Source organism: Lonchura striata, chromosome 3 (genome assembly GCF_050655825.1).
Source record: "Lonchura striata isolate lonStrDom1 chromosome 3, ASM5065582v1, whole genome shotgun sequence".
In the NCBI taxonomy this organism is placed as follows: Eukaryota; Metazoa; Chordata; class Aves; order Passeriformes; family Estrildidae; genus Lonchura; species Lonchura striata.
In genome coordinates this window covers 86,044,175-86,069,011 of record NC_140705.1, presented here as the reverse complement: position 1 = coordinate 86,069,011, position 24,837 = coordinate 86,044,175, and the positions used below count along the sequence as shown (strand labels likewise).

Sequence of the window (24,837 nt, the reverse complement as noted above, 5' to 3'; positions counted from 1 at the left end):
ATATTGATGTACATTTAATTGAATAATGTAGTCACTAAATGAGTAGTGTTTGCTTCCATTACAAACCTGGCTGCCGAATGACTGAATAATAATCACTTAGAAGGTAATATGAGAGAATCATGCAATACTGAAACAGAACAATATCCTTTCCCACTACAGGGCTGGGATTCAGCAGAAGCCATAGAAGATGGTGCTTGCAATCAATTATCTCAAAGCCAAAGGTACACTCCTCCTGGGTCTGTGAGTTTATCACTCTGTGAAGTTCAGTTTTAATGAGAGAGCGATAATGCGTTCAAGCAACTGGAGCACAGGGAAACCAAATAAAACCAAACTGTACAGCAAGAGTCGCGAGGATTCTCCAACTTCACCAGCAAGCTGAGCTGAGTTCATAGAATAAAATGGTCTCCACTCCCACATTCACAAAAACAAGCAAATAAAAAGCAAGTAAAAGCAAATAAAATAAGACAGATTAAGAAGAGCAGCTGTAATTCCTAATTAAAGAATGCAAACTACACAATTGTAAGAAAGACTGTTGGTGAGATTCCAAATTTACAAATAGTGACCATAATTTATACTGCCTGAATTCCTTCCAAACACTTTTGTCTGATGAGTTATCCCACAGAGCTGTGCAGGGAAGGATCTGTAAAAAAAAAAGTCCTGAACAATGACATTTAGCAGTTCAAGATAATTTTCAATTTCCTTTTCCTACAGTGTATGCTGATAAGGCAAATTGGAACAAAAATAGTATCTCTCTTACCTCATTATTGATGAAACAGTAAAGAATTGCAACCATCAGCCCCTGAAATCAACAAAAACCAGAACAGTGAGCAGAGCAGTTTCCTCATTTTGCCAAACTCAGTTGCAAAGGTCTAGAAGCACCACACTGACACATCTCTGGTAAGACTGAAAGGTGGAGAATCCTCGGTCCCTGTCAACTCTGAAGGCAGATCAGAGGTTCGACCAAACTTTGGCTCAAAGCACATGGTCTTAGAAAAAAGGAGTTGTTGTTTTTTTCAATCTGTTATTTTTGCCTAGTGATTCCTTTCCCCTTCTTCCTTATAAAGCAAAGATTTCAAGTCTTAAACACTTTTTAAGTGAGTAATTCACAGTGGCTTTAAATACAGCTCTGTGTTTGATAAACAGGGAACAAGTGAGTGTGCAGGGAAATAGAGTAATGATTTCCTTACACAAGGATACTAATTTGAAATGGCTTTACCTAAGGCAACAGTTAAATAAAAATCACAATAAGCCTATGCCCCTCTCACACGCAGTTACAGCTGGAGACAGCTACCTTTCCCAGCACAGATTTTCCAAGGAGTATCAGAAACACTGGAGAAAGCACAAAATGTGCTTTCCGCAATGCCACTGTACAATTACAGGAAATCACAGACAATTTTGTTATTACCCTGAGGTGAACCATAGGAAGTAAATATTAATATGTGGACAGGAATACCAGCTTATTGTAGTAAAGCTGGCTGTTAAAAATTAGTCCTTACACTTTCCCTTCCACTGTCATAATCCTATGCTAAACTGCGAAATATAAGGAACATAAGCATGCAACGAATGAAAGAGAAAGCAGGTCCTCAAACAGCAGTTAAAGAGTATCTTATGTCCATAGGCACACTGTGAGTGCTACCTGGAATGAAGCAAAGGAGAGCTCAGTAAAAAGCTTCACAAAGCGCAGCATCCCTCTGGCATGCTCGTCAGTAATAAAGGCAAAGATGACCTCATGGGTCCCCAGCAGCGGGATCAGAGTCAGCGTAGACTTGGCCAATCTAAGATCACAAGGAAATAAAAAAATCTATCAGTGCCACTGAACAGACCATAGTTGATCCAAATGATCACTGGGAGTCACTCTTTCTGACACAGTTTCAACTTTCATAAATCACTGCACCACTTTGTGATGCAAGGTCTTCTTCTAGAGGCTGCAGGATAAAAACCTCCTTAGTTTCTACAAGTTTTAACCTCCCCTACCACTTCACTGCAGTCCATTTATTATTGAGAGCAAAGTTCTGTATCCAACTACTGGCTGTATTTCACCTGGAAAATCTTCCAAACTCAGTAAGAAGCCATGTGCTTTCTTGCACCTGTGATGTCTTTCCTCTGTATCCTTTTCTCTACCTTTAATTTGAAAAGACAACCAAAACCTACCTTCTTGATGACATGAAAGATATAATCTATCAATAACTGGAATATTTAAAAAATATCTTGGCAAAGGGAGGAGTACTTGGTATTCCTTCCCACCTCTGCGGTGTGTTAAATCTTCTAAACATTGTAACTATTTGCAACTGCAGAACACTTTGTCAAAGCAATCAAACTGTCTTAAAATGAATGATGGCAAGTTCAAAGTCACAGCTCGCAAAGGATGAAAGACAAACCAATCTGAAAGAAATGATTCTTCACCTATGAGAAAGTTCAAGATACACAACCACAGGAAAAAATTCACAAGAATGATCCTTAACTCTCTTTTGATGGACATACATGCCAGCCACCCAACAGGATAGTGAAAGATGCCTGGGGATCATGTGGTAGGTTCCTGGGCCACAAAACTCACCATCTCACAACAACCTGTCTTGAGACAAGTCAGTAGATGCAAAATCACTCAATTAGCAGGGCTCTCAGACCTTTGTAGCTCTTGTGTGCCTGAGGGCTATTGGTTGCTATTCTGAATCACGTAACTATTCAGGTTGGAAGGCACTTCTGGAAGTCTCTAGACTAACTCCAGTTCACAGCAGGTTACTCAAGGCTGTGTCCAGCCAAGTTTTGAGTATCTCCAAGGTCCACCAAAGCCCCTCTGGGCCTCTCTTTCAGCATCAGACCACTCTGACTGTGAATTTATTTTCACCTGACATGCAAGAGGAATTTCTCCTGCTATAACTTGTGACCTTTGCCCTTGTCCTTTCACTGGGACTCTGAAAATACTCCATTTTCTGTACAAGTGGGCTTGGAATCAAAGCCTTCAGCTCAGACGAGTCCTCATCTTTGCTTTGAGCTCTCAAGGCATGTTAGAATTTCCAAAATTTCATGTGAGGTAAAGAAGGTAGGTAACATACACAACAACTCTACACTCGTGAGAAATCACCAAAATATATGCTGTGTCTTATTTAGAAGACTGAAGCATCAAAATACCGAATGTAAAATAGCTAAGTCCAGTGACAGCAGCAGTCCAGCTACTACAGCACCTAACTCCACACTTCAAGAGCTAACTTACTATTTTTACATTGTTTTTCAGACTGCAATACAAAAATCAAGATGGAGAAATGAATGATGCAACCATGAATCTTAGCAAGGTGATTAAGTAACAGGGAGAATACAGTCAAAGATAGACTGACTCCAAACCAAAAATCGAATGTATCTGTGCTAGTCCTGACATTTCTCTTGAAACATCTCATGCATTCAAGATTGAAAGTTCTCCCAATAACAACTGGCAAATAGAACAAGGAGCAAAACTCAAAATTATCCCATCTTGTCTGACTTGAAGTGAAAGCTTTTATTACTATCAGCTGATATTTTTATGTTCAAATTAGAGTAAGATGGGATATTTCAGGGAGGAACCTATGACAACCACCTGTTCAAAACTTAAAGCAAGTTCTTAAGGGCACTGTCCAAATGCCTCTTACACACTGACAGATTTGGGGCATTGGCCACCTCTCTAGGAAGCCTGTTCCAGGGTCTTACCATCCTCTCAGTAAAGAGATGTTTCCTGATGTCCAATCTGAACCTCTCTCAGTGTAGCTGTGAACCATTCCCGTATGTTCTATCACTAGATACCCTGGAGAAGAGCTCAGCACCTCCCTCTCTACTACAACTCCTCAGAGGGCTGTAGAAGGGAATGAGGTCATCCCCCAGAGCCCTTTGCTCCAAACTAGACAAGTCAGAAATCCTCAGCTACTCCTCACAGGACATTCCTTCCAGCCCTTACACCAGCTTTCCTGCCCTCCTCTAGGTGATTTCAAGGACTCTAACATTCCGTACTTGCATGTGTTGCAGGTATTTTAAAAATAACTACTTACTTAATATTCATCCAGTCTAATGAAAGACTGTAGAGTGACAGACATCTAAGCCTCTGTTTATAGCACAGGTGGAATACCTGCCCTGGTTTCCCTGAGAGTTTTCTATGGACTGACAGTCCAAGCAGTTACACCAATGAATGACACCATACCTGTGCATTACTCAAGGGCTGTGGTGTTTAATCACTGTTGTCAACCCACTCCTTCCACATATGTCCTTGTCTGCTTTTATTCTGATGAGCATGAAAAGTGTCAGACCACCTTAAGACATACCTGCATTTTATGTCAGTTTTGCACATCAAATTAGCCTGCAGTTTGGAGACGATGATGCATATAACTCTGATGAAGATGAGGAAATTCACCTGGAGAAATGGAAGAAGAATTTATATCACCATCAATAAACCCATGTGCATAAGTACTCAAAAAGGCTGGTTTGTGTATGCATGTGTAGCTCTCTGTGCATCTTGCTATGTAGCAGCTGCAGAATTTGCCACAGAACTCAACTCCTTGCTAAGGAATTGTGGTCTAAATGTGAATGCACAAGCCACCCTTAAAAACACAGGAATTTCATTACACAAAGCAGGGGACCCCAGTTACTTTCTGGAGAATGAGACACAGTAAAGGTATGGGTTGGCCCATTTGCCTTGTCTGGAGGTCTGAGCCTCCAGACACAGTATGGTGCCTACAGAACATTTCTACACAATGCCACACATTTTGCAGCTCTTTTGTAGCCCAGTATCTAAAATAGTATCTTTGGTCTCCCTGAACTACCTTCCATACCTCCTGCTCACAGGGTTAATGGGACTGCTGCAGCATGCTGTTCTGTTATCATGTCCTGCCACTACAACATGACAGCTTGTGGCCAAATTAAAGAAACAAAATGCTAGGCTGGAGTTTCAGTGACAGAAACCAACTTGGCTTCATAAAATCACATTTCTGAATGAAAATGTCAATAGCCTCAAAGGTTATTAGCCTTTGGACATGCACAATGGCCACATGTGCATCTTTGTACCATATCGTGCTGTTCTCAGGGAAATCTACCATCTCACAGCACATGTCTTACTCACCCCAATGGCGATGAGGATGGGCAGTCTGATGATCAGCCAGTAATTCATGTTATAGTTTCTAGTCCAGCAACTAGTAGGAGGACAAAAAGGAGATGAAGGAAAAGTTTCAGTACATTACTAAAATCTCTTGCTTTTCATTCTGTTCCAGCAATGCAGATGGAAAATAATATTAAGGATTAGATATGAGGAAAGCACATCATGCTGACATGGAAACAGATGCAGCTGCTTCTGAGAAACACTGAATTCTTTGTCCTATTGCAGCTATCATAATCCAAGTGGATACTACTCACCAGCCTTTCTTGCCCACTAATGGCTAGCTCTACTCCACAATTTGCCATGAATTATCATCCATTAATTGTGACCATTTACTCCATTAAAACCAAAGTCAAATTTGTCATTTGGCTGAAAGAAGAAGGGGGGGGAATCTATTTGAGTCTGATCTTTCTGCTGTCATTCTTAGCTTCCTCATCCTGCACTATTTTTTATTATTCTTCAGTCTCCAATGTCAGATCATCTTATTTAATTGCTTGTTAGTTTTTATCCCATTACTTACCATCATTATTGTCATAACAATATTGAGATCAGTCATCTATTTTATCTGTCCTTATTTTCAAAAAGGAGTTACTAATTTCAACCATGGGAAAGCAATTGCAGCTGCAAACTCCAGCTCCTTCAGTGCATATGCACAAAGTTTCAGGCCCACTGAGAATTTTAAAAATTATAAACAAGTAAAATCAAAAATGGGAGCAACACTTCCTGACTTTTGCTGACCTGAGCCCTCTGCCAAGTAAGTAGCATGCTGCAACAATATAATACTTCATTTACCGCATGAGTCTCATTTTAATTTTCAAGATTCATGTCTCCTTGAGCAATACGGAAGAAAAATTACAAGAAAAGGCACGGCAGCCACAGCTTGGGATCACTGGTCTGACCTGAACCTTTCCTTTCCTCTGGCCACAGTCAGCTACCACCACTGCCTTGATGGGCCATGTCTGTGCAGCATGGCCCAGGTGTTAGGGCAGTGCTCATGTGTCACTTCGCTTGTTGCTGCAGTGACAGCATTCTTAGTATTTCTGTGAAATCACTTTGTTAGCTTCCTGCTCAGCATTACTCAGAAGCAGCAGACACCAGTAAATCCAGCAGGTTTCTGAGCTACACAGGCTGGGAAACAAACTAGGAAACAGCACTACATAAAACATGGGTTCCTTCCCAAAAAAGGTTTCTCTTCATCTCTGAATCTGTTCTGCCAAAACATACATATGCACAATGTTCCCTAAGGCTTCTTAACAGAAAGTTAAGCTTGGGTGATGCTGGTGGAGCTGAAACCCTCCCCAGCCGTGTAGTGGGACAACCTAAGAGAAAAGAGCAAACCACGCAGCACCTGGGAGGGATCCATGCTACAAGCACACACCCACATATGCTCACTTACTAGAGAGGAAAGCGACACAGCTTGGCTGTGGCAATTCCACAATCTCTAGCAGGGACTGCACGTCCAAGAAGGGCTCAGGTTTTTCCTTCTTCAGTTTTATGTGTACAAAAAAGCATATTATTGCACCAGCAGCTCTACAGCCTCCAATTCAATTGTATTTTAGGTACTGGACAATAAAGGTGTGCAGTGTGTGTACAGTCAGTGTACCTGAGCCAGAATCTCAGTTACAGAGCTTCTTAATTGGTACACATGAGTGGGAGCCAGCTTCATGAAGCCTTTGAAATTCATTTTATTTGAACACCTAAAAAGTGATGGGATAATAGGCATAGCTGGAAGTGGAGTTCTGATTTTCTCACTAGCTGCAGTAGATGCAGAGATAATGAAAAAAATTCCTTATAATAACAGAGGTTGAGAAGCAATTCTTTACATTAACTCTGCTACATTTGTGTTAATTTGCTTCCTGTAGCACACATCAATTTTAACTACCTTTAAATTTATACAAATATGTGCAATTAAAAAACCATTACAGGTCAATTAAGGTGTCATGGCTTTTGAAGCATCCAGAAAATAAAACTGGTAGATTTCTACATGATTTCTGATTTCTCGCCCATCTGTGCTTTCTGTGATTGCCACACTGATAAATACACCAATATCTATTGCGCTAGGGATCTATTCCTACAGTTTGCACAGCAACTCTCCAAAGATGCTTGGCATCTAATAGCCAAAGACTCATGAATGGAGAATTTGTCCAGTGAAAAAAATGCTAGTGGGATGTTTCTACCTTTGCTTACCAATCCAGTATTCTCCTTCTAAAAGTAAAACACTGCATTTTTAAATTGAATTGCTACAGGTGAATGAAAAAAAAAAGATTGAAGGCTGTTTTGCTTCCATACTTAATTGCAGACAGATGCAAAAGTGTGTAAGTATCAGCTTTTTAGGCACAGCCTAATAACTAAGAACAACAGCTTGCCTTTAATTGTATTTGTTATCTAGACAAAATATTTTTGAATAACTCACTTTTTAAAACACTAATTGTATTCTAAAGGAGCATATACTTGCACATGTAAAGAAAGAAGAAACTGGTGTGCAACCAACCAAGTCTTGCAGGCTTCAGTCCTTTACTCAAATGGCTTCATTTGCAGGACTGCCTCAGATTCCTAGCCCTGACCTCATTTATTTCCCGTTATTCTTCATAGCCAGGGAAGTAGTTAAATCAAATTAAATTTACAGCCCCCTACACGGTGACAGAGCTATGGCAAACAGCATGAAAGATATCCCTGGCTACTTCAGCAAATGCCTGCCTAAGGCACAGAAATCTTGCCTTTCAGAGCAGCTGCTGCACGTAATTTTTATTGCTGTATTTTACAAATATTTAGACAAGATTTAGAAAATTCAATATTGTGCAAAATTGCCCATTTTAAGGTCTGCTGAAGGCAGTGAGTGACAGTTTTCCTTAATAGAAAATATAAATCAGCTCTGAGCACCACATAATGTGGGAGGCTCAGCATGAGCACTTTGAATACATTTTCTACATCAATGAGAAGATATGCCCATGGAACATCACCTGTTCTGAGGCTGCATGGTCTCTACACCTATTCTGATAATTTCAACAAAACTTGCAGTGCATCAGTACAGCCACAATCTCGCTACAGAATCATCACATCAACATTGAAAAGGAAAGTAAAAAAATCCTAGCATTGCTTAAGCCAGAAAAGGCAGATTTGACTGAACTGGTTCAGTACTATGAGGAACACACAAAAAAAGTTGGTTCTTAATACTCAGAAACACCAGAAAACAGTTCTGGGGTGGCTCTGGCTAAACTGAATTCTCACATTGAAGAAACTCTCCAGCAATAATTGTGTCTGGGAAGGAAAAAAAAATAGAAAAAAAGAAAAGGCTCCTCTACAAAAGTGTTGGCTGAGTAACTTGGAAACTAAGTAAGAGGAAAACCCACTAAATAAAAAAATTAAAATAAAAATGAAAGAGCATAGATTTATTTATTTTCACAAAGAAAACTACCCAAATATTTCTAGGCAGCCACTATCTCTAAAAAGAAGCCACTTTTTTCCCTGAAAAAAAACAACCAACCAACAAACAAAAAACCCAACAAGCTACAATGCTATTTGTAAAACAACTATTTATAAAGCATATACAAAGGTAATTTTTCCAGAACAGCCACCATGGTAAAAATGCACAAAATGTACTTTGTGTTTTACAGCAGTCTTGTGCGTGACACAGTTGACTTCAGCAAGACTAATGCAAGCAGACAGAGAATATGCCTTTATTTTAGGGAAACCTAAATAATGGGAGCTTAAACAAGAAATGGCTATCACTTCTCTGCTGCTAGGCATAGGCTAATCACTACAAATTGCAGGCAGAATCCTGTGGGAGGTTGCTGTCTTCTTCTGAAACAACTGTAAAGGCTACTGCCAAAGGCACAGTATCAGGAGTGGTCTTGGTTGGGTAGGATGACTGCTATTGTTGATAACATAAGTACAGAAAAACAAAACATACCTTTCCTTGACCTGAAAAAGAATAGATTCATTCAGACTAGCAAAAAATTCTGATCAGAAAAAACATATTCTCCTTTCTGAAATGTTATGCAAGACCTTTAGACAAAACAGTAGCAATTATGTGAGGTTTCAGCACATTGCCAAAGCAAGCCATGCTGAACAGAAAGCAGTGACCTGCTAGTGCACACATACAGCACAAATGAGATAGCTATAAAAATCAGAACTAAACCAACCCCTCATCCTCATAAAGGTACTTGACAGTTCCCCAGAGGATAACAAACAGCATTGGCACACCTGAAAAGAGAGGAGACAAGGCTGACATTGACACTGAGACTGGGAAAAGCAGAGAGAAGGACAACTCCCTCTGTCTCCCCCCATAATGATGAGCTACATAATTAACTGGTGTCAGGGTTACAGCTCCTATCCAACACAGACTGCCATGAACAGTGGGCCCCACCTAGTTCTCAACAGGCATGAAAGTACCCAATAACAGGCATTCACAACTTCTTCTGTGGATATTTTCACAGACAGGCCAAGGGAATTAAAAATTTTGGAAGCTCTACTAGCCTCTGTACTCATTCTAGAGAAGGGTGCAGTGTGCTCTGACCAAAACCTTTGTCTCTGCTTGTGGGTCACTGTATTCAAGCAGGACCAAGTTCAGGCTGTCTACTGGTGTTGAGGCTGGAGCACACATGGCCCCCATGGAAGAGGGAAGGTGGGCACACCCAGCAAGTGTCCTCCCCTACAGAGAAGTCCCAGTTCTGTTTGTGGTACTGGCATGGACTTGAGTGGCTGCAGCAAAGACAGCAGAGGAAGCTGGCAGTGAGGAGAAGTTTGGCCCTACCCTCACCTGACAGTGCATGCGCTGCAGCTCATCAACTCATCTGGGGTGTAAAGGGCAGAGACAAGCCAAGTACGCCAGCACTCATTACCTGCTTTACAGTATCAAAGGCTCTCTAATTAACTTCTTGCATTTATGAAGAGCCTAGGTCATTAAAAATAATTTTAAAGTGCATTTACCAACCAATACTCAGTACAGAGAATGATAAAAATGCACGCAAGGAAGGAAAGCAGGCTGTAACTCAAAATGCAGGATGAGGAATTTCTGCTTAAGAACAGATCAAGATGGTCTAATTCCTCCTTGGACAGTGTGTGATACTGCATGTGCAATCTACAGAAAGAGCAACATTTAGTATACTTTGTTACTTTATTCTTAAGAACCAGTAAAGTAAGAACATCAGGCTGCAGCAGTGAGTTCTGCACAGGGCAAATTCACAGTTCATGGCAGCAGAAGCCATAGGGAAATTGCTCATTCTCCACAGTCTGAATACCTCAAGCAGTATCTTTACTGGGTAATATCAGTAAAAAACTTTCACTTTTGTACTGTAGAATTTCTCTGCTATCAGAACAGCTAAATAGCACAGACACAAAATAATATTCTCTTTAATAAGTTACTTGAAAAAAAAAAGAACAAAGAGCAGCATAGAAAAAATACCAATAATTAGAATAATAGCAAAGATAATGAATTGAGTAGAGATTATTTGGGCAAACAGCTACCATGTTCCATGGATTTACTTGATACTGAGAATACACCGTATTTTGGGAGCAAAGTTAACAAAAACTCTATGCTGCTTTGATAGTCATATAAAGAGATTAAGAACAGGCTCACTACACATCACTTCCAAACCAAATTAAACTTTGATCCACAGAAACAAATTAGTTTGAATTATTCCTTTCTTGACTTTGCTGAGCATTAAGACATCTTAATATGAAACTTACAGGATAAGACAAACACTGAGAGCACAAAGGCTGTATGTCAGTGAATGTATAATTTGATACATCAAGTGATAACAATAATGATTTCTAGATATCTCAGTCTTTTCGATACATCAGAAATCTCTCCATGTTTAATCAAATCACTTGACATTTGAATTGAGAACCCATTATTAAGACTGTATTTCAAAAGAGTCTAACTAGAGGGAAGCTGATATAATAGAATTGCATCAGGTACGTAAACATTATACAAATTACTAGGCAGCAAGTATAAAGTAATTTTTTCAACATTCTCTGCCCACTTGTGATGCACACCTGGTGTGTTGGTATTGCAGCACCATCAGTCACACTATTTTCCATGTTGGCAATGCACATTTTGAGACACCAAGACTTAAAAGTGCACACATGAATTTGCACTGATGTTCAAACCTTACTGCATGGATACTACCTACTACCTATTTGGACATCTACCAAATTCACAAAGCCTCATCCTGAGAAATGGATTGCTCTGGAAACTGTCTGGGACACAGTCTCAGCAGATGGGAACAAATGCAGTTTTCCAAAGCCCTAGTGAAGATCTAAAGACAAGACTGCCCCAAGAACGTCCTCTAATTCACTTCAAGCCTGTAAAAGTCATTCCATCACAGCAAAAGAGCAAATCTGAAGCATCTCTGCAATAGCTGCAGTTTGCAAGGATCACTGAGACTCTCCAAAGACTAATTAACAGTCTTGATATCTAATTAGCCTGCATTAACTAGCAAAAAATCATATATTATTCTGGTTACTTCACTCAGTCAAGAGAACTCTGTCTGGTTTGAGCAGGCAGTAGAAGTAAACTGAATACAACTCACTGAATAAACACCACAGATGACTATGATGCTGTTTCATTAACAGCATCAGTGGTGTATTCCACTCCTGGGCTTCCAATATAACACTTGATGCAGTTGAGTTTCAGTTTAACACTTCTTTCTCCTGCTGCTGCTATTCAAAGTATATCAGATACCCAAGAAAAAAACACATTAACAGGAGGCATTTATTTAAGGTGTTGGCTCAACTCTTTCTGGTTTTGCTTTTTTGCCATACAGAAAGCTCTGAGATGGATCTCTTCCAAGATTAACTGACCAGAGAAAAGTCTCTGAATTCTGGAAATGGTAATTGTACTTTTTCTTCTGTACTGCATCACTGCTGAAGATGCCAGAAACTGCAACAGCCTGATCATGATAAACTCTGCGATCTTAATTCTTGCAGGTTGATAGGTGACCCAAAATCTTTGAACACTACATGGTGATTATGAAATCTGTCAAGTGTACTAGAAAATAAGTGTGCTGACAGCTCAGCTAATAAAGTTCAACTTCAAATGACTGGGCATCTGAATTATAGGCTGCAATAATAATATATATTATGGATGATGAGAAAGTAATGGAACTCTCAAATCAACATCTTAACGTCCCACTGCAATAAATAAGCAGCACAACCTACTTTGTTTCACTCTAGCTTACATATTCTACACCTGGCAAGGTGCCTGCATAGTAAGAAAAACAAAAAAAAGTTGGAAAAACAATCATCTTTCAGAATGTCAAAAGAACAGGGTACGTAAGAGAACAGAATATTGAGAAAACCTTCACAAGTTGACATTTTCAGAATGCTCCACTATCCCTAATGAGAGGGGCAAGAAATTCCTGCAGCTGCTAATGGAAGTTACCATGTCCTGATAGCAGCATGCAAAAATCAGTCTCTTCATTTAACAGGTCTGAGATATTCTGGCAACAGAACAGAAAAGCTTGGGTTTGTTCTGGAACCCACCATGTCCCCATTACCACGAGTGGTGTCACCAGGTGGTGCTGTTCCATGCCATCATCTTTCCCTTACAGTGCAAGCAAATTTCCATTCTTACAGACACCGTAATTGTAGCCTTTTATTGTTCCTCACTTTACATGGAGGCAATTTCAGGAAAAACACGTGAGAAGCAAGGAGGCTCCCCTTATCCTCACGCACTGATTAGAGATTCTTCCTGAAGTAGATTTGTCTCTGAAGGACCAGAGCACTCTGCCATCCTCCTGAAACCCTTAAAGGACATATTCTAAGTACAGCATTTTAGGGCTGTTTTCAGTATTTTAGCCATAATCTGACATCCCTTGTTTCCATGTGTGATAACTTCGACCTCTGAGAATATCAGGCACATAAACCAGAAGAATAAGTCCATTCTTCTTTCTCTCAGAAATCATCCAAGATGCTCTGACTAGACTGATAAAGGAATGCAAGAATGATGCCATGAGGAACTAAGAGAAATGATAAACAAATATCACTACATGTAAAAAGAGTAAAAGCAGTGATGATGTGAAAAGATTAATTTTTTTTCTTCCTAAAAAAGGGAAGAACATGAAAAAGTTGAATTTAGAAAACAAGAGGGTGAAGGGGATTAAGAGGAATTCTTGACGTGAATTTCTTACCAAGATCACTCTGGACACAAAATCTATTTTTACATCCTTGTCTGAAGCAGAGTTTTCATTTGAAAATAGAAAAGAAGTGGTCAGAGCAATGAATACAACCTCTTGCCACAGTGAGTTCATACTGGGTTTCTAAAGGAAGGTTTCTTACTGGTTCTGTTTCAGTCATATATTCCTTGCAATCTGGATGTAGATTTTTGTAGCCCCAGCCAGGCTTCCTGCTTTTAATAGTTTAATTCCTCAAAATATTCTTCCTTAGAGCAAATTTGAATTGCCAGGGCTTGGAAGGAAGCAGATTATTTCTTTTTTATGGTGATTTTCCTGCTGCAAGTTCAACTGGGTGTAAAATTACCACAGAAGCTCAGAGAATATTTAGCTGTTTATTAATATTTTCTTCTTAGCTTTTACTGCTAAAAATGGTCTCCTTGTCTAGATATCACTCAGAGTCACAGTGGGATGTTTCTGTTGTTTCCCCATTCTTCCCTTCTCTCTACTCTTAAATGTGAATGGGTCCCTTTTCCACTAAAATCTGCTGATACAGCAGCTTTACAGTATAAACTGTTCCTCTCCAGAGACTCCTTGGTACAGCACTGATAGCTGAAAGTCAATGTCAGGCTCAGCAACTCCTGCCTTGACTCACACATGATGAAGACTGGGTTGGTGTCCTGGCCACTGATTCCGACCAGTCTGCACATACTGAGAAACAAACAAAACAAAAAAGTAATGATTTTGATCTCTGTGGTTAAGTTGTTTTTTTTTTTTCACTGCTTTATTATAAATGTTTTGTCTTCTCTCTAGAAAGTGAGATCCATGGGCAAGGATTTCTAAAGGAAGCACCAAATACCAGCAGTGCATAGCAACAGATTTTCTTTTCTGCAAGTGCAAATAACTATGTGAATCAACAGCTGTTGTAGCTGCTGCTGAGCTAACCTCCAGAGTGAAGGAAACCTCTCACCTACCTGCTCTTCCATTAGCCTATTAAAATATTGGGGTTTTGATGCTGCAAAGTGTTTCTGCCTTATTTTTATCCATCAGCATTGAAATAGGAATATACAATTGCTTTTGCAGTAAGATATGTGGAACTTAAGGTTGACATAAATGTATGAAAGTCTGCTTTGACAAAGAAACAAGACATAAGCAAGACATATTCCACATTAAATGAAATAGGAAAAATGTAACACTGCTATCTCAAAGCCTGGTGTGGCATGAAATCTCAGCAACCAAGTGGCCATTAGGAATGTAGGTACCTCACAAATAATAGGGAAGGTTTAGAAAATCCTATCAATATACATGATGTTAGCATAAATCTCCCAATTTAAGAAACTACATTAGTTTTCATAGGTCTATCAAGATTTTATTACTTTTCTAGGTTTTTTCAAGTACAATAATGCAAGATAGACTTTTCTCTTTATAAACACTTCAACAGCAAAGGATAATTAATCATTTGAACTGATAATAAATGGACTACTGTCTAATAACTGACTTTAGAACTGACCTGATATTATCATGTAACAAAAATATATTTGGAATATCTTGGAACAACTGGTCTACTATAGGCTGAATCTGACGTAGAAGGGAAAGAAAATCTTTAGTCACAGGCTTGCCAAGCCTGGGAAGAGGGCTTTAAACTGAAGTTACTGGGGAATGTGATCCTTAATCTATTCCACTCCTACCACCAGCATGCCAGTGCCAGTACCTTCAGGGCTATGATCTCACTGGCATCACAGACACGGTGGGATGGCTCCTCACTGGAGTGTTGGAACAGATTGCCACAGGCTCTTCAGGAAAGCCAGGCAGGAGAGAGCAGGAGGGGCTGTCATCACATCAACAGCAGCTGGAGTGGATGAAGTTCCACCTAGGGATGGGTGAGGAGCTGACTAGGAGCTTATGGGTCAGGCTCAAGGGAGGACAGGGACAAGTGACATTACAGGGGAGTCTGCTGTAGGCTGCCTGACCAGGAAGCTCTTCTGTAGACAGACAGGAGCAGTCTCACAGTCACAAACCCTGGTCCTCCAGGGGGACTCAAACCACTCCCATATCTGCTGGAGGGACTGCACGGCAGAGCATAAGCAATCCAGGAGTTTCACGCATCACACTGAAATTCCTTCTCCAAGTGACAGAGGAGCCAATGAGGAGAGGTGCCATGCTGGACCTTGTTCTCACCAACAAGGAGGAGCTGTGGGGAACATGAAGCTCAAGGGCAGCCTTGGCAGTAGTGACTATGAAATGGTGGAATTCAAGGACCTAAGGGCAGTGACGAGGGTGCACATCAAGCTCAGTACCCTGAGCTCCAGGAGAGCAGACTCTAGCATGTCTGAGAGTGATCACAATCCTCAGTTATAATTCTAAGAAGTAACAACATGAACTGACTGGTTTTGAGCAATACAAACATGAAATTTTCATACATAAATATTAATCAAATGATGAGAAATGAACAAGTTAAAAAATGTCCTGTGAGGGGACAATTCATTAATGGAACAAAGGGTCAGAGTATCAAATTATTTGTCAATCAAATAAATATTTATTTTTTTGTTCCAGCTTTATTTTTACAGCTAATTACCTATTTCAAAGAGCAGGACAACAGTTCAAACAGGAACCTGCTGGCTCTCTCTCTGAAGCCTCAGCTTCATCTACACTAAGGCTATCATGCAGCTCAAAAATCATATTAAATAAAAATCTTCTGAGCATTGTATACAGTTGAAAGTTACCTGGTGAGGGACTTGAGCATCCAAAAAATGGAATCACCAATGAAGATGCAGAAACCATGGGAAAAATTTTGGTATCTTTCCACTGGTTAGAGATGAAATTGCGATCTGGTATAACTAATCTGGGAGCACTGAAACAGCAGATGCTTCTGTATTTGAAGGTGGAGAATCATTGGCAAGATTTGCACATGCAGACACATATGGAAGAGCAAGAAACCATACAGGTAACTACTGAATGGAGTGGACAGAATTTTTCTAGAAAGCTTGGATGAAACCCATGTATCTAGTGCCAAGTTCTTGCATTGCTGCTCATTTCTACAAACTCATTTAAAAATTCAATATACAATAGCAAAACCACCTTTGTAAAGGAAGAACAAAACCAAAGTAACATCACCTGTTTCTGCCTTCTGCATTTGCAGGAGACAAACTCTAAATAGAAGTGATTCAGACCAAAAGCAGCCTACCTTTTCTTGTAAAACAACACAATCCCCATAGGATTTGACTAGACATAATTTTGTTGTAATTTCTTTTCCATTTCCTTTCATGACCTCAGTCATGAAAGGAAATGGAAAAGTCGTGCTTCAGGATAGCTCCCACTCCCCTTTCTTTTAAATTAAATTGAGCGTCTAATCAAAACATATAGTTCAAATGTTAAACAAAAAGGTGCTGCTTTTGCTGCATGCCTTGGATTTACTTTCATCTTTCCAAAATTGGCCTGATTCCACAAAAAGGGAAGGGATAGAGAAGAGGGATGGAGAGAATGCCATAGAAGTATATGCAAGATAACTCCAAAATTAGGATTAATCCCAAACGGTAATGTATTTTCACTGTATAGGTGAGCTTTACCCTTTCTATAGAATGTGACCCTTACTCAACCAGCTGATTTCAAGCACATCAAGGCATCACAACCCTTGATTTCAAGCACACACATGCCCATTGCACATGCACCATGGCCTTTTTTTTCCAGACAATCCCTATTTTACCTGCTCTGCCTCCTTAGCCAACCTGACACCTCTCAGCTAGCAGCCCCTTGTTCATAAGCCTTTTTGCATCACCTCCTCTCATGCTGTCACCACTTCTCTACTGTTATCCTTGTCCAGATGCAAAGCATCATTGCTATTTTGCACCACAAGTAGTTTACACACCTTTAAATGCAATGGGAGACTTTCAGGAGATGAAGCAGGACAGTCCAGAGAATCCACACCCAGCTGGAACTACCCATACACAATCTGTCCTAGGAAGCTAATGTCCTGAAGGAAAAGTAGCTTGCCACTGGTTTGGTGGGTTTCTGCGGTGTCCCACAGCCTCTGTGCTGTGAGCATCCAGGAGCTGTGACCACACCCTTCAGCCCAAACAAGGTAATGAATTGGGAACAAAAAGAGAATGCAGAGTGCAGAACCTGAACTGGGCAGCACTAGGACAGTCACACAAGTTTTCCTGTTATCCCCTCTGCCAGCGCAGCCACAGGAGGACAAATGGAAAAAAATCAACTCACCCCAACCAATGCAGAGATAGATGTGGAAAATCCTCTGCTCAGAGAAGACCGAAAGTACCAGCAGTGTGTACAGGTACATGCCTTCCACCAGCAGCCAGTAGTAATTTGCAGCCACACAATACTGCATCATCACAAAGACCAAACGGCAGCTGAGTGATTCCTGTGACAGAAGAAAGCACAGCCCAAAGTAACCCAACAGGGACTGAGAATAAAAGGATACTAACTCAAAAGACCAAAAGACTGCTTCTTTACTATTCTTGCTCCTCAAAAAGAGAGCTTGCTAAAGTAATCATATGTTTTATTGCTGAATGGACAGAAGCCAGTAATAGGTGCTATGCACAGCAGACAGATGCTTTCAACAACACTACTCCTTAAAATAAGGGTACATGTTCTGTAGTTTCCCCTCAACAAGCAATGGATTTTATTTTGAAAAGCATGAATAAAGATGAAAATAACAAGTGAAAGGTACTGTATCAACGACAGTCAGTGAATCTTTCAATTTCCTGGATACTCTGTTTTGCAGTTGAGAATTTCTTTATTAAAAAGAAAAGAGTGGATGCCATAATGTTGACTATTTGTCAAAGCAAAAGATATTTTCATAGAATAGCAATGTTGCCCAGTGCACCCCATTTAAGTGCAAATTCTCTCATAGCTGGTAAAATACAGAGATGACCAGTAGGGCTTTAGATAAGTAGGAAACCTGATTACCTAATTAATATATCCATCAGACCTGATGAAACCACTATTGAGTAAACCGTGTGTAAAATCAAAGTCTACACTTTTTGAAAAGAGGAAATGACAGACAATCCAATATGAACATTTCCAAACCATTTAAGATACAATGTTATTTTCTGGCAACTGATAAATTGCAGATAAGAAAAAAAATCAACCATCATATGAGATTCACTAAGTTGGTTTAGCACTTCTGCCTTAGGGCACTAAGGATGCATCAAGAGAGTTTCCCTTACCACTCCAACCCTGTACTGCAGCAGCAAATGCCATACCCATGTTTTAGAGTCTCAAGAGTTATACAGATAATAAAGCTACTTTTCTTTGCAGTTTCAAGTACATTTTGCATTCCAAACTCAAATGGGGAAGGGCACATTTCCATCATTATTTACAGAAGAGTTGTATATCCTCTCTCATCAGTTAGAATTATTTAATTAGCCTATTCCTCCAAAGCTTTTCTAAATGCTTTCAAATTTGCATTTTAATCAGACACTTCCTTTTTCTCCTGTCATCAAAACATTATATAGAGATGACCAAGAACAACCAACTTAGCTGGTGGACAACCAACTTACCAAATGGACAGTTCTATCACAAAAAGTGCTGGCTTAGGAGAATAAATGCTCTCTTGCCACTGCTGGAAAGAAATTAAACTGCAGCACAAAAAGAAGATATGGGCATTGATGTATATATATATGTGTATATATATATATATATGTATGTATGCAAAAAATATCAGCTTCTTGTTTGTCTGTCTACTGGGGGCAAACTCCCCACAGGTAGAAAAGCATGCTATGCTATCAACTAAAGAATTAAATTACCTACTGTCATGCAGGCACACCACAGTGATGGCTTCAATATCCTCCGAACGACCACAGTGTCTGCCCTTACCTGGAAGGCTATAAGTCCTTCCCACTGGTACTCTTGTGTGGCTGTGCTGTACATCCATTTCACCACTGAGTCTTTAATGAAAACAGATATAGCCCGGAGGATAAAAGAGGCGAAGAGGTTCAGGTGAATGTAATTCCTTGTGCAATGCAGATGTCTGTAAAAAGAAAAATCTAGTCACGATCCACTACCTATATTAAAGATGCAACATCAGACAGACACAGGACTGAGAAAGGGAACAATGAGCCCTGTAAGAAATCAGGAGGCACCAGAGGAAATCCCATAACTTGAGAATGGCTGTAGGGATTTCAGACTGTCTTTGGGAAGAAAATACTATCAAGGAAAACACATTCAAAACTTCAACCCTTAGAGACAATGTTTGGGGAGAGGAAGAAGACAGGTGTATTAAGGAAAAAAAAAGTCAAAAGCTTAAAAAGTGTAAAAGTAAAGTCATTTCCAGAAGCCTTATCTGAAAGAACTGAAAAAGTCAAGTTCCACATAATGCTGAAGCTAATTGCTTTGAATTGACCCCAGTGTCACTGTGCAAGTTTACCTTGGCAAAGCTCAGCACTGGTATGCAGTGCAGCTTCTGGCTGTGCTCAAGCTCACAATGAGAAAACATCCACCTGCAAATCACCCTTCGACAACAAGAGAAAAATCTATATTCAAACTGCCTTCTGGGAAAATTGTTAATACTTTTTGTAGAAGTAAAAGGAACAGATTTCTCACCTCTGCATTCAGAATTGAAAACAAAAAAACCAGAGGAAAAATCCTTTTGAATTTCAGCAGCCTGCTGCAAAGACAATAAAATTGCTACTTGTCAAAAAAAAAAGTGTGTTAAGGGATAGCAAAAGCAACTGCAGTCATGTATAGGGCGTCCACTTGCAGAGTGCTGCCAATATTTTACCAGCCTTATTCACAAACATTTTTCTCCCAGCTCTGCAAGGGTACACACTTTGCCAAAAAGAAAGTTACACTAGGTATGATTTTTAAGATGCTAAAAGACAGATGTAACACATGGTAATCGGCAATTATTTCAGCAAAAGTTTCAGTGAACTTATATTTCATGTGTCTGGTTTTTACAGCTCTATAAATTTTGGTAGAAAAACTGACTTGGTCTGAAAATTAGAGGCTTGCACTGAAGAACAACTTGTTTATCACAGGTCAGGTAGAATTTTTGTATCACTTTTAAGTCACAATTTATTTCAAAATTTACCTATTATTAATACTTGTGTTCCTTAAACTCAAAATTCATTTGTTGCTACCCTTCAGAACTGCTACACATTTCAATCTGATTGAAAAAGTTATGTAAATTAGGCAATTGAAGAAAATAGTTTGCAAGTAGTTACTGAGTATTTTTGCTACTGGCAATGCAAGTTATTCAAATTGTTTCAGTCATGAAGTTATGGGCCTAATTCAGCTTCCACCACTGAAATTACAGACTTTCCTTCCTTTTTTTTTGGAGGATCCAAAATAGTACTCTAGACAGATACTGTTTCCTCTGCTGTATCACCTTTAAAGACAAATATAAATGTAATTCTGTAGTCTAAGAACTCTAAGAGGCCCATCAGTATTTGCAAGTCATTGAATTAGATTTTGATCCCCATTTGTTGAGGCTGAGCAGAGATTCCAGTCAGAAACCAGAAACTGCCATGCTCAAAGGGGTAGGTCTCATATTTCATGAGATCCAGGATGACATTGTCTCCTGGTAAACAACTGAGACAGGAGAACAGAAAAATGGACTGATAGCATAGTTTTAACAAGACTCTTGGTACCTCTGATGTCCCTAGACCCTCACTTTCAAAATAAGAAGTACACACTTGTGTACAGTTCACAATTGAAGGAAAAAAATGCTAAAGCATCATCCCACAAGTCAAGACATCAAAATTCCCTCTCTCCTACCACTTCTTGGGGACAAACTTGCTCTTTGTTCCCTGCCAGAAAACATTCTTTATTCCTTCCTTCAAAAAGTACATGGTTGTGCTCTGTGACCTTTACATTTGGTCTGCTAAGATTACTCAAGAAGTGTCATTGAGAGGTGAAATGAGGGGAAAACAGTTATCCTGGGAGACATTTGGAGACTTCCAAGACCATCTGGTCCTTCTTCAGAAAGGTCCCAAAGTTGCACAGGTACAACACATACAAATCATAACTATCACATGGTATTCACAGAGGGTGAGCATGTCTATGGATTTTTGCAGTCATTTTAAGACTTCCTTGATATTGCCCATTTATGCTTCTCCACTGGAAGGAGAAGAGATAATATAGTGCTAAAAAAGTATGGTTCAATGTTAGAAGGCTTGCATCACTTCAGTTTTGGAAATTAGAAGACATGACTGACCTCTTTAAATATATAAGGGAAGAAATGAAAGGGACTGCCTTGCTAAAAGTGTAATGCAGGCACCAGAGGAAATGACCAATAACTGGCAGTGGTAATTCTTCAGTCAGGGAAGGAAGTTTGTTAAGGATCAGAGGATTACTAAAGGTTCCTGACTTGACTTGAGTACCAGGACATGGAACATTATACTATTTCAGGAGGCAGCCTCACCAGGACATAAGAGGGATGGGATCTGGCTGGAGGGATCAGTTTCACGGCAGAGGGACTTCCTTCCTGCAACAGAACAGGATCTCATTTTTGTGTTTTCTAGGTATCCATCTCCTGTGCTCAGCACCCCCAAACTGAAGGAAAGTCTGGCTGGAATAAAAACATCTCTTGCATTTACAGAGGGGAGAAAAAAAAAAAAAAAGATCCCTATTAGAATCCAAAGTTGTGTTTTGGTCTGGTGGGGGTTTTGGTTAAAAAATTAATAAAAGACAAAATACACACACTGTATCTTTGGCCTGGGCAACCAAGAGAGTCTAAATTTTTATATGTTCTATTGAATTTGTAGGTGCAAACCTGGATGAACTCAATATGTCACTATGACCAGCTGTCAGCAATTTATTTCACAAATGTTTCAAGTTCCAAATTAAGACTCTCTCCCATATTGTGAACGAAATAAGAATTTCTGAAAATTCTCCAAAATTATAAATTTTATCAAAAATCCATTTCTGCACATCTTGTATGTGAAGGCTGGGACACAGGCCAGACTGAGATTTATGCTCTGGTTAACTCCAAACAAAGCAAGATGAAAATTTTTCTCCTAGATGTCCTTGCCCATTTCAGATGTGTGCCTCATCTTCAAGGTGAGACCATGAAGGAATGCTTGCATCTCTCTCTTTTACCACTTATTCCAATGGAAATTTCATTGAAATAAAAACCTGCCAAACAAAATACTCCAACTGATAACAAGTACCTGTTCTACGTGTTCATATGGGCAACTGCAAAAATTTGGCAATTTTGCTTGCATTTTGAGAAGGAATTATTTTAGGAAGAAACACAGAAGTGACAAAAGATAGAGAAATAATGAGGTGATGGAAGGAGGGAGAAAAATAATCAAATGTTTCTGTTAAAGTCTGATACTATCATATAGAAAAACATAAAACCTTTAGCTCACTCTCTTCAAAGCTTCTCCAGTTACCTGAATCCAAGAAGAATGGCAGTTGCTATTACAAGGGCAGAGAAGGAAAGAGCATATCCAATGGTGTATATGATGGACAAATTCAGGAGCTGTTCTTCTGGTGCATCCTGAGAGCATATAAAGAAGAAAAGAAAAACAAAAAAGTGGAGGGGGAAAAGAGAGAGCTCATGGCCTTCAGTTCTTTCCTCCCAGCTACCTTCTAGCTTTCTTAATGATAGCCAGAAACCATTCTCTTACTTTCAAGTTTAAATGCACGTGTCAAGTCGGTCTTCCACTTTCTATATGCTCAAAAAAATTAAAAATTTAATCTTAATTCCTCAGCTGCTTCCAGGTATTGGCTCTAATAGTTGGGTTTTGCAGCCTGGCTAGAAAAATAGATAATGTGCCATTATTTCATAATAAATAGATAATGTGACATCATTTCATAATAAAGTTGGAGAGACATGAATTCCACACAAGCAAGTCTTAAAACTGATGGCAGGAAGCACAGACACAACTCATAGTAAAAATGGAAGACCTAATCTTTTCAGACTTAAGCACTTCAAGCAAGTCTCCTTACTGTGATAATGAGGGAGGGTCCTCATCTGCACTTGGAAGTGCTACATCTATACTTCAAAGTGCAACAAGCCAGGACCTATTTGATGATTTGGAGGCAAAACATGTCATGCATTCATATAGCTAAACCCTTTTCTGCCCCCAAATAACCTGTGTTCTACCTCAACTATTCTACCTCCTGGTAACAAACCACAGCCCAACAGCACCTCATGACCTGGGTGTTAACACACTCTTAGAGAGGCAGTGACCTGCTGCAGACAAGAGCAGCAGGGGCTCTCTTCAGATTAACTGAAAACATGATTATTGAGACCCTTGCTTGAAAATTCTGGCCAAAATCCTTATTGAGAAGAGAATTACTTGAAAAGGTACGGCAGGTCTGAATTTTAAGACAGTCTTACTGCTTAGCCTCCAAGGCACATTCATATTCACTGTTCTAGCTCATCTCTAAGCACTTATCTTTGTCTAAATAGACTCAGGGATTTTATTTCCCTTCTTCAAGCTGCTAACTCTGCAATTGACTCCTGAGACCTGTGCTGTACAAAGGAATACATTCTTTGTACTTCATAAATTAGGTACAGTTATTCAGTATTTTGCACAGCCAGGAGGATTTAAGGTGAACACACAGACTGTACCTCAGATTTGCTAGCTTATTGCTTTAAAGGGAATGCTATGAAAGTTGCCTTATGAAAAGCAAAATGTCTTCAGTATCAAAGCTTAAGCAAACAACTGAAACCTAACAATTTAAAACACATACACAGATGAAAATGACATCATACACCTAAATTTATAAAGACTCACTAACACTTTGGAATTTGTTTTAGTTACCTTTGTAATATAACACATGACAAACTCATAACAACAACTTCTTGTTCCCATATGCCAGATGCATAAAGCAAAGTTACTATGGGGCTCTATATAATTAGCTGGAAAGCCAAACATGGCTGTTCACATTTCAGGGAGTGACACCATGTGCAAAGGGTTTCAGAATCCAGATGACTTAATGAAAAACTGGAGGCAGGAGCCAAATAAAAGAGTGTTACCATTAGGTATCTCACTCATTGGCATGTCCCAGCACAGCTCTGGAAGAAATCATAATGGCCAACAAGGAAAAGTCAAACATCCAGGCTTATACACAGCGTTAAGACAATGTGTTTTGCTGATATAGCACAGAACACAAAAGGGAAACGACAGAGGACATAGATCCTGCAGTTCTTAGGATTTTCATAAACTTGAACTGTTTTGACTAGGTAATGCACTAGTTCCCAGTACTCCAGGATAGAGAGAGTTCACTCAGTTTCTGTGAAGAAAAGCATCACCCTGAGAAGTTCACAGTAGTAGCGGTATCACGTGTCATAGGAAATGCACACAGTGCACTGGCTGACGCCAATGGCTGTCAAAAATCCTCTGAAAATCCCTATGCTCTCCTTCATTTAGTGCCAGGCATCTTAGCTCCCTGCAGAGTAAAAAGCACGAGGGCAAGAAAATAATACTGACAAGCCTAATTCCATCACCCACAGAAAATGAAGGTATAAAGAAAAAAAAAGGGCAGGTATTGCCCCATGCCCAAAGGTGAAAAAGCAAATATCCTTCAATTCAGTTCATCTTAATCGCCGCTAAAAAGACAGAGCAAATGGTCACTATTACAATGACCATTTTACCATTGGTCATATTACAATGACAAGTGACAATGGAAAACAGGCAAAGGAAT

General features: G+C 39.6%; 1 protein-coding gene across 1 annotated transcript in view; it reads right to left on the bottom strand.

Annotated features, from left to right (window-relative positions):
- The window catches only part of GLP1R (glucagon like peptide 1 receptor), an 84,941-nt gene that overhangs the window by 7,708 nt on the left and 52,396 nt on the right, over positions 1-24,837 (bottom strand). Inside the window, exons 5-12 of the mRNA XM_085575606.1 lie at positions 22,575-22,681; positions 19,057-19,210; positions 17,440-17,599; positions 9,253-9,313; positions 5,078-5,147; positions 4,284-4,372; positions 1,637-1,775; positions 758-799 (exon numbers count right to left, since the gene is read on the bottom strand). Coding sequence (XP_085431732.1) covers positions 758-799; positions 1,637-1,775; positions 4,284-4,372; positions 5,078-5,147; positions 9,253-9,313; positions 17,440-17,599; positions 19,057-19,210; positions 22,575-22,681 — 822 coding nt within the window. The remainder of the gene's footprint in view (positions 1-757; positions 800-1,636; positions 1,776-4,283; positions 4,373-5,077; positions 5,148-9,252; positions 9,314-17,439; positions 17,600-19,056; positions 19,211-22,574; positions 22,682-24,837) is intronic.